Source organism: Mesoplodon bidens, assembly GCF_964165515.1.
Source record: "Mesoplodon bidens genome assembly, chromosome: 5".
In the NCBI taxonomy this organism is placed as follows: domain Eukaryota; kingdom Metazoa; phylum Chordata; class Mammalia; order Artiodactyla; family Ziphiidae; genus Mesoplodon; species Mesoplodon bidens.
In genome coordinates this window covers 129,381,016-129,397,181 of record NC_138161.1, presented here as the reverse complement: position 1 = coordinate 129,397,181, position 16,166 = coordinate 129,381,016, and the positions used below count along the sequence as shown (strand labels likewise).

The window sequence follows — 16,166 nt, the reverse complement described above, 5'->3', positions numbered from 1 at the left end:
TGACTGAAAAGTGTGTGCAAGTGTCTGGTATCTGGCAAGAGGAAAGATAGTGTAGGAGTAAAAGGGGGAATGTTAGAATAATCTGTGTCTTGTGCATAAAAGTTATGCTCTGGAGTTTCTAGTAGAACCGTGAGAGCAGAGAAAAAGGATGCCTCCTTGGGTATAACATCTTTTTCTGATTTTAGTTCCTCTGAACGCAGGGGCGTGTGGCTGGTAGCCCCCCTAATTGCTAGGCTGCCGACTTCTGTGCAGGGAAGAGTGTTGAAAGCTGCTGGGGAGGAGCTGGAGAAGGGACAGCACTTGGGTTCTTCTTCCAAAAAGGAAAGAGACAGACAAAAACAGAAAAGGTACGTCTGAAGGTGTGTTTCTATGTGAGAATTTAAAGAACAGTCGAGAAAATCCAATATTCTACAGATGCACAGGCTCATTGTGCTCAGAGTCCATTGAAATTTCATCTTTATATGGAACTGAGAATATTCTGTTAGGCAAATCTCTGTGCCTCAAATATCCCAGATTGGGCTTCCCTGGTGGCGCAGTGGTTGGGAGTCTGCCTGCCGATGCGGGGGACGCGGGTTCGTGCCCCGGTCCGGGAAGATCCCACATGCCGCGGAGCGGCTGGGCCCGTGAGCCATGGCCGCTGAGCCTGCGTGTCCGGAGCCTGTGCTCCGCAATGGGAGAGGCCACAGCAGTGAGAAGCCCGTGTACCGCAAAAAAAAAAAGATCCCAGGTTATAATATTTAGTACACTAGCTCTCAATTCTGCCTGTGTACCCTAATCACTGCTACACTATTAAAAATACTGACTTCAGACCTGCTGAATCAAATCTGGATATCCACTTGGTCCCTGTATTCAACAGTTCTTTTGTTGTTGTTGTTGTTGTTTTTCTTGTTATTTAGGTACTTATGCTTCAGTTTCATAGAATAATTTATGATTCTGTCATGCTGGACCCTGAAATAGTTACTAATCTTTTTAACATTTAGGACTCTTGTTCTAGTCTAGATATTAACTTATAAGCCTCCAAGTTGAATGCTTTTTAAATTTTATGCCCTAGAAAAGGTTTCAAGTAATGTTATTGGATAACTGACCATGTTACTGAGAAAGACCATAAGCACACTCTAATGTGAAACCATGATGAATTTAGTGCCCCGGGAGTAAAAGGAAATTCCTAACATTGAAAAACAAAAATTCTGAACATACAGGTTTCTTGCCCCCTAATCAGTAACATTTTTTAGTAGCTGCCATTTACTGAGCCCTTATGAAATGCCAACCTCTGTATAAAACTCATTATACACATACGTGGAAATCTCACAGCAATCATATGTGATAGGTGCTCTCATTATATCCTTTTTAAAAGATGAAGAAACAGAGGCACTGAAAGGTTAAGTAAGTTTCTCAAAGACACACAGCTAAGGAGGTGCAAAGCTGGGGTTGAAACCCAGGTGGTCTGGCCTCTGAGTCTGCGCTCTCCTTTCTTAACTGAAGTATTGGTACCTTTTGGTGTTGACCTAGCTTTGCGTGTATGCTGTTTGGTGGTTTTGTCATCTTTGCCAGTATTTATTGATCAACCAGATGACTCAGTTTTAATTCTCACAGTCGATTTGCTAATGGGTGATGGCATGTACATTGCCACAGTTCCCACAGGGAGCAGAGATGGTGTGTCAGAGCTTGAAGATGGCTCTTCCCAAGTGAGTCTCTGTCAGCTCTGCCAGTGTAAGATGAAGCAGATGGAAATATTTTGACCTCAATCTCATTTTAAGAAACTTTTCCTTTCCGGTGTGGCAAAGTCAGTTTGTCAGTATGCTTTGTCAGTTGTTCCTGGTCATGGAAGAAATACTACCAAAATGACAATTGAAAATGGATTTTTTATCAGATGTCTTCAAACCACTTTCAAGTCAAGACTGTGCGATGTAGCAGAGGTGTGCACTCGCTCACTAGCAAGCCCTCTGGTGTTGGAGTGCTCAGACCTCAGTGCGCGCCTTACTTATTAGCTGTACCCATACCCAGCTCTTTGGTCTTGAGAAATGTGCTGAAAAACAAAGCAAGCAGAACAATTGTATAGGCCTATTTCCTGGACCCTAAAATACGAATACTGTGTAGGAGAAGTTTAAATGTTTTTCATCTTATTCTGTGTATAAAGTGACATTCCTCCTGATGTGTACCTTTAAATTCAGTTTACTGATGGAAACTACACATTCTCTTCTCCCTGCACCCCCCGACACACTCGTATGCAGTACGAATTTATGCTAGTTTGCGAATTCCTTCGAGGGCAAGAGAACATATTAACTTATTTAGAAGTATTACAGTGACTTTTAACCATATTAGTGAGAGATATGATTTAACTTTTCAAGTAGTCCTGGCTATTTACTACTCCCCTCCCTTTTGTAACAGTAAAATAGATAAGAGCCAATAACCCGAGGGCAAGACATCAATGTTGCACGTGAAGTAATCCTTTCTTTCTAACTAGATCTGCTATTATTACTTCCTTTGTAGTATGTCTCTTTTGAGTCAACAACCATTCCTCTCACTGGTCCTCACCTGCCTTAAGGGACAAGATGAACAACGAGAAGGCCTCCTAACATCTCTGCAGAATCAGGTTAACCAGGTAAAGTACAGTAGAATATTGAGCCAGGCAGCTATTTTCCTAATGGCATTCATTTGTTTTCCTTTCAAATACTGAGCTTAAACTCAAATACTGCCCTTAAAATAAGGGCACAACATGTTTTGATTAGAAGCAGGAGAACACCATCCATGCCCCATTCTCCTACCTGGCATTCTAGTCACCATGAGATTAACAATAGTATGATATTAATTATGTGTTGGGTGAATGTCTGTAGACTATAAAAGTCACATTTTGCAGATTGCCCATAATTTTGTCATATCTGCTCCTCTCCTGACCCTGCCTCACGGGAGAGGTCCTGGAGCAATCTGTGTTGCAGGGGACACTGCAGTATGACAAAGGGTCCTCTCTCCAGTTCCTCTGCTGGGCTTGCATGTAGCAGGCAGGGTCTCAGCTTGAGAAACTCAATTTTACTGCAAGAGCCAGACTGATGCTGGTCAAGTGCACAAGATACTCATTTATAAACCAGAAGGCATTTTGGTTCATTTACAAAGACTTCGGACTTTGCCTTTCCACCAGTCCCAGTTCTCCTGGTCACTATTCAGAGCACTTATATCCTGTGAACCGCAAGGAAACTGAGTGATCCAAGTGGAATTAGAAAGTATAGAATGGAGCACAGTGGGTAGATTGGGTTATATGGGATGTTTTGTCCTGCGGTAGCATCTAATGGAGGCCTCCCGTGGGGCTGTGATTCTGTGACACCGTGTCTTCTTGTACGGTACTGGATGAACATGAACAAGACACTTAACTCATTTGGTCCTCTTGTCATCTGCTACCTTTTGGATATGTGAGACTTATTCTCTAGACAGCAGCCAGAGTGATCCTTTTTAAGTGTAAACCACATATTTTTTCCAGTGCCCAAAATGCTGCAGTGTTTCTTACTATACCTAGAATAAAACTTCCCGGTCTAGGCTTATATGGCCCTCCAGGATTGGGCACTGGCTCCCACCTCTACCTTGCTTCCTGCCCATCATGGCCTTGCTCGCTCCATTCTGTACACAGAGACCACGTTACTGTTCCTTGAACTTACCAAGCAAATTCTTATTGCAGAGCCGTTGCGTGTTTTCTCCCCTTCCCTGGAAGTTATTAGCATGGCCAGTCCCTCACTTCCTCAGGTCTCTGCTCAGATGTCACCTCCTTAGTCCTTCCCCCCACCTCCCCTGCCCCCCCCAATCACTCTCTAAAAGTAGGACCACAGTCATGCTCTATCCCCTTGCCCTGGTTCATACCACTTGTTCCACTTATTTTTATTTGTCCTGCTATCAGAATGTCAGCTCCATGACAGCTTGTGTGTCTTGTTAACAGCCTTGTACGCTTCACCTGCCTTGGGGGAGGTTCATCCATATCTTTTGATGATATTTGGGAAGTGCTCTCCTTTTACCATGAAGTGTACTTACAGGTGATCTCTTGGGCTCAGTTACTTCTGCATATGACTCATTTCAGCTCTTTTGAGATGATTCTCATTAGGTGCCGTATTTCAGAGCATAGCAGTATGGGTTTGTTTGTTTGGTTTTTTTTTTTTGCTTATATCATCTGATTCTGGGTGTTCCCCACTTGTGGTTTGCCTTCGCTAAGCAACCTTTCCCTTCCCAACATTTGTCTGAATCAGCGAGGAAGCAGTTACTTAATAAATTGATATGCCACTGATGTCCAAGATGTCATATTTTTCAAAATAGGTTACAATATCTTTATCAAGGAAGACAAGTTTATAAACTAGAAAGCCTTCAATGAAACATCAGAATAATACTTTTGCTAGGGTTCACAGCATGTCCCTAGAAATATAGGACAAGACTGATATAAAATGTAATTCTATCTGTCTTTATCTTTATACTTATCTTTATAAGACCAGTTTAATGATGCATTTTTAAAATAATCTTTATTTTTGTTAATGCTTAACTTGATGACCCTCTACAGCATTTTCTAAGACTTAGTAACAGGATATGTAATAAGATAAGATTTTTCTTAACAGGGTATGTAATTAGATACCAAGCAAAGAAATAGCCAGATTTCTGTCTGCGTGGAGGAAGGGGAGGAAAGCAAAATTTTATTTTCCCCTGGGTTTTTAATTTATTAAACTAAGAAGTCGTTTTTGACCGTCAGTAAAAAAGCTCAATTTAACTTTACATATGAGAAACATCCAACTTAACAGGGAAAACAAGTTTTGGGGGTTGTTTTCATTCATTTTCTGATTTAGATTTTAAGTAATTGGAGAGAAGAACGGTACCAAGATGACATAAAAGCACGACAGATGATGCACGAGGCATTGCAGCTCCGCCTCAATTTGGTAAGAGACGCCTCTAGCGTTATCCCTTCATTACACTTATCTAAATGTGAACATAACCCCAGCTCTCCACTCCTGCTAAGGTCACAGTTTCCATTACCAGGTGAGGCCTGCTGTTTGCTCTCTCTACTACTTCCTTGTCCCTCAAACCTTCTGTTTTCCTGGCCACTGTCCTTCCTGTCTGGTCTGGCTTCTGGACAGCAGTGTATTTTAGGCATTGGCTTGCCTTCTGCACCTCACCCCCAGTGAATTTCTCTCTGTTTTCCATTTGTGCCAAGAGTAGGTCTTAGAGACCTGCTCATTGGAGATGTGTTAGCTTTTACCATACTTGCTTAAAAACTGTATTAAAATGTCCTTTAAGGCAAAATTTTATCCGACTTTGCATCAAATTGGTCATAAGGACAAATCCCACAGGGAGGTTTTATAGAAGTTTCAAATTCCTTGCCCACTGCACATTCCTTTGACTTTTCCTTTTCTCAGTGTACAGCCCAGATAAAAGCCACTCTGGAAGATGGCTTGCCTGATATTTGATATTAATTCCCTCACGTGAACAAGCAGTCCTGGGGGCCAAGCCTCCCGCTCATCTTCACTCCTCTGTTACTGGGTATTTCCAAGTGTTATTATGACAACAGGCTTAGATTCAATAGTAACTGACAACACAAAGTTGTAGATTATTGAGTCACAGCGGTTTTGATCTACTCAGCTTTAATTAGATGAAAATTACATCATGAAACTGGATATCACGAAATTTAGGAACAAAAGAAAGCTAATTATACTAGTATGTAATTCATGCTGATGACATGTCTACACGAGAGTACCCCTTTCTTTTTTTTTTGGAATGACCAGTTGCTGTTCTAATGGAACCAAAAAGAGTGGCAAATATATAGCTAGGTGAGAGAGAAGACAGGATAATCCATAAACTAGAGCACCTTTTAAAAAAATTTTTAAACCAATCACAATTTGGTTGCATAAAGTGGTGAGGGTGGTATTTTCTCTGTAACACCGTGCATATTTTTCATTGTATTTTTTATGTGCAAGGTGGGAGGAATGTTTGACACAGTGCAGAGAAGCACCCAGTGGACGACAGATTGGGCCCTTCTTCTCCTTCAGATCATTACTTCTGGAACCGTCGACATGCACACTAACAAGTATGTTCTTATTCATTTCACACTGATTCTGCTGCATGCGTGTGTAGTGAAGGCTTTGATATACTGACTACAAATTCTTCCACATCGTATATTCTTAGGTACCGCTAATAATTCTGTGCCTTAAATAAAAATGCGCAGTGAGTTAAGAGTGTCTTGGTTTTGCTTTAAGATGCAAATGCTTTCTTTCTCCTCTTAGTGAATTATTCACGACAGTTCTTGACATGCTGGGTGTTTTAATCAATGGAACATTGGCCTCTGACCTATCAAACGCATCCCCAGGGGGATCTGAAGAGAACAAACGTGCATACATGAACTTAGTAAAGAAACTGAAAGTAAGTTTGTGACCTGCTTATATTGTGAGTTCTCATTGTTTATGGATTTGTTATTTAGTGAATGTTATCTTATTACTCCTTAAATTAGATATTATTTATTGCATTCAACTTAATGTAATGTGATTACTTTGCTATTTGCTTTACCTCAGCTTCCCAGTACCCAAAAGTTGTAAGTATATATAACTTGGAGATTTTTCTTAAAATAATTATATTCATAAAACATTTAATTTCTTAAGGAACTTTAGAAATCCCTTATCAAATGTATAACCAAAATGCCAACATTAGATTTAGGATAATTTGGCCTTCGACTGGCAACATGCAGTTGAAAAATAAACATTTGCATTGATATTTCTAAATTCGATTCATTTGACCAGCCACTAACACAGTCTTTGAAATAAACTGTAAACAAACAATGCAGGAAAAAAAATTAACATACCCGATGACCTTACTAATAAAATAACCAATGGTTACCTTGAGGTCTGACCCTGGACTGGGGAATGTGTTCCGTGCTGCAGCTCCTGCCTTCTGGTTGCAAGTACTACTCTGGATTTTTGTCATTTCAGCACTCTGATGTTTGTTGTGTAACAAGGGTGTCTTTATATGTGTTCTATTTTCTACTTAAATAGAAGAAATGAAACATACTCACCACTCTCAGTGAGAGCTGCCCCATAGACCGTCTTCAAGGTTAAAGAACATTCCAGCTATAAAAAAGGAAATGGAACTTCCTTCTTGTTAACTTTTGCCTTTATTGTAATTTCTGTCTTACTTCTTTCTCCCTTTTTTTTTTAGAAAGAGCTAGGAGACAAGCGGTCAGAAAGTATTGACAAAGTTCGACAGTTGCTACCTTTGCCAAAACAGACATGTGATGTCATCACTTGTGAACCTATGGGCTCCTTGATTGACACAAAAGGAAACAAAATTGCTGGATTCGACTCTATAGACAAAAAACAGGCAAGAGTAAATGTTTGTTTCTTATATATAAAAATGCATGAACTTACAAAGACAAAATGCATTTTCTTGTCTTCCTATAGGGCATGTAAAACATCTTAACTTTATTGTTTCTTGATTTTTTAAAACATATCCTTGTCATTTAAATGCAACGGTTATTGGCATTATCATACAGATAATGATCTTTGAAGATCTTCATTTAAAACTGTTCCTGAATTTAAGTGAATTTCTGAAGCCCACCAAGGGAAAAGTAAGTAAAACCTTAATGGAAAAAAAAAAAAAAAAAAAAAAAAGCCAAGATCGGGTTTGATTTTACTGCAGAATTGGAAACAGAATACGTTTAATAGATGAGAAAGTTTTTATTGGTAAAAGTCTTCATGTAGTAAGCTGTTTTGAGTAAACAAAATTTTTTTAAAGTGATGGCACTTTATCTCCTTATCAACTGAACAGTATTTAATGAACACCTGATTTATATAAGATATTAAATATGGTTCTCTAAAATATGAGAAGAGTGGTCAGTTACTCTTTCAATGAACATTGAGCAGCCACAGATTTCTGAGATCACAGGGATGAAAGACAAAGTTCCTACCCTTAAGAGGAAGTAGATGATTACAGTGTGGTGAGGTTTGTGTGTCCTGGCACGGAGTGCTAGGGGAAGCTGAGAAGTAGCCAACACATTCAGATGTGGGGTAGGTAGTCAGAACAGGATCCTTAGGAAAATTGACACTTGAATCATTTTGGAAGATTAAGAGTTAGCCAGGAGTTAAGGCAGAGTGTGGTACAGGCACAGGGAAGCGTTTGTGCAAAGGCATGAGAGACTCTCGCTTGCAGGCAAAATGCAGCGCTGCAGTAAATCAGAGCGCCCTGAGTGCTGGTACCTGCACGGTTGTGGAGAGAGGCAAGGCTAGAGTCAGGGGCAGGTTGACTTCGCAGTGCTGGTGGGCTCTCCAGTGGTGACACATTTGGATACATGGTCTTGGCACCCAGGAAAGAGGTCTAATGTCAAGACAGATATTAGGAAACAGTCAAAATACAGATGGTAAGTGAGCCTTGGTTTTAGATGAAGCCACCGTGGAAGAGTGTGTGTAGTTTTGGAACAGGAGCATTCATAAGTTATTCAAAGTAACATGAGCAGTTATTTTCAGGGTCACTGGGAAGAAAAATTTTTTCAGTTTGGTGTGCCAGGGAAAGGACCAAGGGACAGTGCCAATTAATGTTAAAAATAAGAAACTTTTATTTTCAGAAACAGAATAACATTTCTTCTCCACTCAGTAGAGATAAGCTTGAATTGAAGGTCTTTGTTTGTACCTGTTGGTACAAGTTAATTCTGTAATAATATTACTTAACTATTCAGAGACTGCCCAAGTAAGTATCTGAAAGGTGCCTGCATTGAATCAAGTCCAACCCAATTAGAGGTTGACTATAACTTGACTCCTAAGTTTCGTTTTATCATAAAAGCAATAGATTCCAAAGGTTTACAGTTCAGTATAGTAAGATCAACTTGGCAGTGTTTTTTAGAAATTTTTTTTTTTGCTAAAAAAAAAAAAAAAACTAAATGGAAAAAAATGCCATTTACAGTCAAATATACTGTACTGTCTGGTGTCACAGCCCGAACAGTGTGGTATAAAGGACCGTAGAACTGGAGTTAAAGGTCTGGATTGTAGCCGCTGCTGTCAGTGATCTAATGTCAGCCTGGACTCATCACTTAGCCCATCTGCCGTATGCTAGAGTTCTCTAAGGCCCCCAGGAGGCAAAACGTTCTCTGAATCCATGTCCTAAGCAAGCCTCCGAATCAGGCAAAGATCTGAGCATGTGGTCATAGTGCATTATTTCACCACAGGGTCTCCAGGTCTCCACGAAGCAGAAGGTGTCCCCATGGGATTTGTTTGAGGGTCAGAAGAACCCAGCTCCTCTGTCCTGGGCCTGGTTCGGGACCGTCCGAGTGGACCGGAAGGTCATCAAGTATGAGGAACAGCATCACCTCCTCCTGTATCACACACACCCCACGCCCAAGCCCCGAAGTTACTACCTCGAGCCGCTGCCCCTGCCCCCGGAGGAGGAAGAGGAAGAGCCTACATCTCCCATCTCTCAGGAACCGGAGAGGAAATCAGCTGAGCTGTCAGAACAAGGAAAAACCACAACAGATGAAGAGAAGAAGACAAAGGGAAGGAAGCGCAAGACGAAATCCAGCTCGAGAGTTGATGTGAGTACGGGAAGTAGAGAGAGGTCTTGGGCACGTTAGCGTCTCATAGAAGATTTACTAGTTCCTGAATTATATCCCTAAGAAACATTCCTAAGCCGAGTATAAGCCTATTTGTAAGCTATCCTAACGGCTCAGATGTCATCAACAGAACCTCCTCTACTTTTTCATAACTTTGTTTAATTTTAGGCTTCAATTGTGAATAATATTAATATTTCACTGTCTCGCAATTTCTCAAATTTGAAACTTGAATTTTTTGACCTATAAAATCTCATCCTCGTACATATTTTTATTATGAGGTGTCTAAAATATTTTTTGTATTTTGGGCAGTTGATATCTATAGTAAATTAACATAGAAAACTCTTTGTTTTCCCTAGATAAAACCCCATCTAATATATCTAATAGGATGATTCTGAGATTTCCTAGTTTACCATTCCATCTTACTCTCCTTTCTATTCTACTTCTTTACCATATTTTCAGACTTTATAAGAAATAAAATAAACATAATTTAAAACAGTTTTACTTCTTGTTTCCCTGTTAGCCTTCCCTACCTAGAGCAAGCTTTTCTGAAAAAAACAGAAATCTATGAGATGGTAACTTAGGAATAATTTTATAGAATTAACATGTAAAATAGCTTTCCGTTTAAACTCATCTGAAAATATTTGAGAGAGAATTTGTGACATTTTTCTATAAAATTCGAGAGCGTTCTTGTTGTCCAGTGGAAGAAATATTCACGAGTTGTTGTTCAGTCATCGTGACTAATTATTGTTATTGTTCACCTGTGTCAAAACCAAAACATTTTTTTCCTAGCTGATAGCTTGGTGATTAATATTATTCTAGAAATGACCACCATCGCTTTTGGATGCCACTTGAATGTCAGTGCCCTCTTCTCGTGTAGCCTTCCTACCAATATCCCTCTGTTTTGAAAAAGGTCCAGACTGTTTGAATAAGGTTCAGACTGCCACTCCCCCGAGTCTGGGTGTCCTAGCCTGTCTATCCACATGGATGCATTTCTGTTCTTTTCAGATGCTTTAAAAGACCTCAGACTCATCTCGTTCCCCAGGTGCATCCTGGTCATGTCCCTTTCTCCCATACTTTTCCTGAAGCTGCCTCTTTTCAATCGGGTATATTGCAGGGAACTGAGCTTTTATTTTTCCTTCATCCTTCAGGGCTAGAGAAGGAGGAATTGAGGCATTCAGGTGTGATCCTTAGAGGCTTTGCAGTTGCTCCAAGGAAGAGAAAGCCCTGGGCAAGAAGTGTGGTGAGGGGCGGAAGGGGACAAGATGGAAGGGAAATCTACCTCGTTAGAGTGCTGTACTGAACGTTGGAGACACTGTCTAGGCTGGAGACTGGTTCTGAAGTCCTGTGGGCCTTTCTGGCTAATTCTCCTCCAGGTACAAGGTATCAGGAAAGCCTTGTAAGATGCAGTGAGCGGGAGATTCAGCCACTAAAGACGCTTTCTCGGCTGTGGGCGATGGTCAGTACTGGTGTTCTAAATGTGCTTTTAGTATTTTAAACACAGAGTGCAGAAAAGATCCTTTTCCAACTTCCCCTCCTGTAGCCAAGTACATTTTAAGTCAAGGAAGAGTTTTAATTTAAATGAGTGTTTTGCAGCGAATATGCTGACTGCTGGGATAGGAGCTCTCTCAAATAATGTGATAGGAAGAATTTGCGTTAATTATCTTTGTGACATGTGGAGTTAAGTAACTGTGTTTTCTCCTTAACCCTGTGTTGAAGGAGTATCCACAGAGCAACATGTACCGAGTGCCTCCCAACTACTCACCCGTCTCCTCCCAGATGATGCATCACCCACAGTCCACCTTGTGGGGCTACAACCTCATGGGTCAGCCCCAGCAGCCCGGCCTTTTCCTTCAGAGCCAAGCTCTCACTCCAGGTATGTGAAGACGGAGCGTACTCAGGGGACTCTGAGGTGAGAAACAGCTTGGGGTTCTCTTTGCTTTAAAACTGAAACCTGGGCTTCCCTGGTGGCGCAGTGGTTGAGAGTCCGCCTGCCGATGCAGGGGACGCGGGTTCGTGCCCCGGTCCGGGAGGATCCCGCATGCCGTGGAGCGGCTGGGCCCGTGAGCCATGGCCGCTGAGCCTGCGCGTCCGGAGCCTGTGCTCCACAACGGGAGAGGCCACAACAGTGAGAGGCCCGCGTACCGAAAAAAAAAAAGGCAAAACTGAGACCTCCACACAACTTGTACATTTCCAGAAGTGAGCACTCAGTGGACAGTGTCTGTAATTCCCTCCACTCAAGGTGTTTTTTCCTTCTTCTAAAATTTCAGTTTCAGTGACTAGTTCATGTGTCCCTTTTGGAATTTTCATCCAATGTCAGAAGGAAATTAGCCGCTGATGCACATCTCAGCTATAAGATATAAAGTTGATAAAGTTTTGTGTTGTGAAGTTTGCTTGTGCTTTTATCAGATAAAATTCTTATGAGCATTTTGAAAGATTAGACACTATTGTAGTGTCTTTTATTGTTTCCTCGTGTTACAACTTTTAAATTGTCTATACCACGAAGGATCTCAGAAATTTGGTGCAGCAAATAGATATCAGTAAGAAATCCTACCGTATTCACAGTAAATGTTAGTATTGCTTTGATTCGAGCCCAAGTAGATTTTATATATAGAATAAAGATTTTCTGAATAAAAAGTCTCTTAATTAGAAATGAATTTAATTTTTTCTTTCTAAATGAAAGTTTGCCTGTTTCTGCGAAACAGCTTATTTTGAGATCTCAACCTGCATGTTGTTAGGATGTGACATTCTCACAAATAATAATTTCTCCTTATTGTCTTCTGTATTATATTGTGATTTTTATTGTAATTGGAGTATGACATTTTGATTCGTGGCTTACAGTAGGGGAGAATCCATATTTTGTCCTCTGAATCAGTGGTTAAGAGAGCTGGTCTGGGAGTTACAGTTCTGCTTCAACTCTGGCTCTACCACCCTCTTACTGTATCATCTCCACCATGTCTGAGCTTCTCTGTGCCTCAGTCTGATCATCTGTAAATTGGATATGCTAACATACACCCTCATAGTGTGGGTGATTCAATTATCCATTCAACAAAATGTATTGAGCTTCCTTCATCATGTGCCAGATCCAGTTTTAGTTGTTAGGGTATTTCAGTAAGCAAAATGGATGAAAATGCTCATTCTTTCTTTGAAGGATGAAATAAGTTTTATATTACATACGCAGACGAACATACATATATAATTTAAAGTGAGTTTTTAAAAATGTAGCATTTAGAAGATAGCCTGACACAACAGACAGGTTCAGTAAGTGATCTTAACATATCCTACCTCAGGGCTTTTGTGCATGCTGGCCCCTGCCTGGAGTGGGCTCCCTCAGATATCTGCATGCTCACTGCCTGCTTCCTTTGGGTTGAGGCCTGCACTGACTGCCCTGTTTTAAACTGTAAACCACACCCTTTCCCTGCCCACTCTGTTCCCCTCCTCTTCCTTCAGTTTCTTTCTAGCATCGGCACTTGTTTATAGACTCCATCTATATTTTACTTACTTCCTGGTTTATTATCTGCCTTCTCCAGAATGTAAGCTCCGTGAGGGCAGGTATTTTTTCTGATGGCTCACTATAGTGTGCCCAGAACTTAGAGCAGTGTCTGGCTTGTAGTGGGGTCTTAAAAATAGGTTATTGAGTGAATAGAATGTAGACGACAAAAGAAAGAACAAACTAGGCAGTGGTAAATGCGGAAAATAATAAAGGCTCATCCTCTCTTTTTTTTTTTTTTTTTTTTGCGGTACACGGGCCTCTCACTGTTGTGGCCTCTCCCGTTGCGGAGCACAGGCTCCGGACGCACAGACTCAGCAGCCATGGCTCACGGGCCCAGCCGCTCCGTGGCATATGGGATCCTCCCGGACCGGGGCACGGACCCGCATCCCCTGCATCGGCAGGCGGACTCTCAACCACTGCACCACCAGGGAAGCCCTCATCCTCTCTTTTGACTTTCTCTCTTTAATTCCAAAGTCCTTGTGAATTTAAGCATTTTTAAACTTTTTAGATATTGAAATCAAACACAAGGACTGTCTATAAATTGAAGGCTAAGTATTTTAAAAGGCACATACCCTTTTCCCCCTAGAATACTGTAAAAGGTGTTTATAAGTTGAGGAACTTTAGGTATTAGGTAAGTCTTAGGTATCATGACATGTAAGAAAAAGAATTGAAGAAAACAATTAATTATGAGGATTTTACGTGTGTGAATTAATAGATTTTCATAAAGTTTTAAATCCTATGGAGTTGAGGAAGAGTATGTATCGTCTGCTTGCATTCATACATTCTTAAAAATGCAAAACAGTGCCCTTCTCCCCCAACACACACACACACACACACACACACACACACACACACACACACACACACACACACACACACACACACACACACACACACACACACACACACACACACACACACACACACACACACACACATCTTTAGCAATCTCTCTCTTTCTCATGTATACACTCCAGGATGGTAAAGTTATAAGGAAATGCATGTGAATAATAAAGAGCATTTGGTGAGAGATGGGGAGAAAATTAATTAGGTAAGACTATAGAGAGAGCTTCAGTGTATTTATTATATCTTATTTCTTTAGCTGACTCAGAGGTATAAGATTATAGAAAAGTGAGGAAAATTAGAAGTAGATCATAGTCTAATCTTTAAAAAGAATGTCTCTTACTTATAAAATGAGTCAATAAAGTTGTATTAGTATATTTCCAATTCTTGCTTCAACAAACGTTACCTTGTCATGTTACTCAAATTGACCTCCCACTTTTTTCCAAACGTTCTTCAAATGCTGCTGAATGACTTCATAAATCATATTGCTGATTGTGACACTGAGTCTTAAAATGAATGTGGGTTTTTCCAGTGATCAGTGTTGAAATGTTTGTTTCCATCATACACGTTGGTTTAAAGAAAAAATATAACATTTGTAAGGTATTTATATAGAAGTTTTCTTATTCACATACATTAAAGAATATAAACTATCTGGTGAGTGAAGGATTGGCACCTACTTGAAACCAGTAAATGTTGAAATTTTTTTTTCCTCTTAAAGGCATTTGGCAGATTATATATGCAAATATGTTAAGGTTTTCATTTGTTTTTTTAAGCTATAATTAATGTTCCTTGTTTATGACGTCTACCCTTCAAAAAAGATGTGTTTTGTCTTTAGAATCACGGTATTTGAAGCTTCCGAGCATTTCAAGTTTTTAAAGTATTGTCATGCTTCTCTACCGAAAAACAGGCATTTTTATTTTGCTGTGGTAAAGAAGCTTAAATACCATGAACTTCAAAAGGGTTTAAAATTACAAAAGGTCTCTATGCCTGGCTTAGCACACTTGATAAAATACCCCACGAAGGCAATACATTTTGTGCAAGTAACATGTCCCCGGGGCGCCTCGCATAATTTAAAACCCACATGATTCTGAAATTGTGCCAGTGACTCTGCATCTCGGGCGTTTCGCTTTACCAACCAAAGTGGGCCCTCTGTGAAGTCATTCAAATATTATCATTCACTAGACATCACCCTCCCCATCGTTTGGAATTTATGCAACTCTTAGGGATCTTTGATACTTGTAGAGGGTGGGGCAGTGCCCTACTTGCCACTAAGCTCCTCAAGTGAGGCTCAGGAGGTGAGACTTCTGTGTTTTAATAAAATAAGGAAGACCTATTGCATTAACATGCGCAGAAAGCCCTTCCTTCTGGTTGCTTTTGTAGGTGGCTCCAGGTTGGACCCCGCGGGCTCCTTTGTCCCCACCAATACCAAGCAAGCTCTGTCCAACATGCTGCAGCGGCGCTCGGGGGCCGTGATGCAGCCGCCCTCCCTTCACGCCATCACGTCGCAGCAGCAGTTGATACAGATGAAGCTTCTGCAGCAGCAGCAGCAACAACGGCTTCTCAGGCAAGCCCAGACGCGACCTTTCCAACAGGTTTGTCCAGATCAGCAGTGTCCTCCTCCACATTTCATTAGTTCCTCTACGTAGGGGTGAGAGTGGGGATGTGACAGGTTCTTGCCGCACGTGCATCCCTGTTTACCTGTGCACGTGTATCTCTCTTGTACAGGTTGATACATACTTCTCCCCCCTTGTATCTTGCTATTATCATGGATCAAATAAGAACTTGAAATGTCTTAGGTTCATTAAAAGTATGCCTTAAAACAAAAAGAAGAGCTAATGATTTTCTAGTCACTTGGAAACTGCAGGACTTTTATCCTTGAAGTGACCTGCTCTGAGCACTCATTCCCTGTTATAATTATCACCATATTCCATACTCCTTTTAGCTCTACTTTCTCGTATTATTATTTGATGTATTACTTTGAGGTTGTAGCTCTGAAGCCCTGATGTTTCCTAGGTTTTCTCCTATAGTGCCCTGTACTGCACAGGCTCTGTTTTTAGTATAAACTTCACAAGATCTACAGTAGGCAAAGAATACACTACAAGTGACAGTCAGTATATGGATATCTTTAACTCTTGATTTATATTATTTCTATTTTTATGCCCTATAACCCAATTTTCTATAGATGTTAAAATGATAGTGATTGTTTAACATTGGTGGAAGTCACACAAAACTTAGTATAGACTCATAGATAACCCACCAATCTGTACAAATATGTTAATGTAAAAA

The 16,166-nt window shown here is 40.6% G+C and overlaps 1 protein-coding gene across 1 annotated transcript in view; it reads left to right on the top strand.

Moving 5' to 3' along the window:
- Positions 1-16,166, top strand: part of MED12L (mediator complex subunit 12L) — a 319,746-nt gene that overhangs the window by 272,954 nt on the left and 30,626 nt on the right. Inside the window, exons 31-39 of the mRNA XM_081234367.1 lie at positions 186-347; positions 2,491-2,602; positions 4,812-4,901; positions 5,937-6,046; positions 6,243-6,378; positions 7,168-7,329; positions 9,167-9,529; positions 11,264-11,420; positions 15,261-15,472. Of these exons, the coding sequence (XP_081090493.1) occupies positions 186-347; positions 2,491-2,602; positions 4,812-4,901; positions 5,937-6,046; positions 6,243-6,378; positions 7,168-7,329; positions 9,167-9,529; positions 11,264-11,420; positions 15,261-15,472 (1,504 nt within the window). The remainder of the gene's footprint in view (positions 1-185; positions 348-2,490; positions 2,603-4,811; positions 4,902-5,936; positions 6,047-6,242; positions 6,379-7,167; positions 7,330-9,166; positions 9,530-11,263; positions 11,421-15,260; positions 15,473-16,166) is intronic.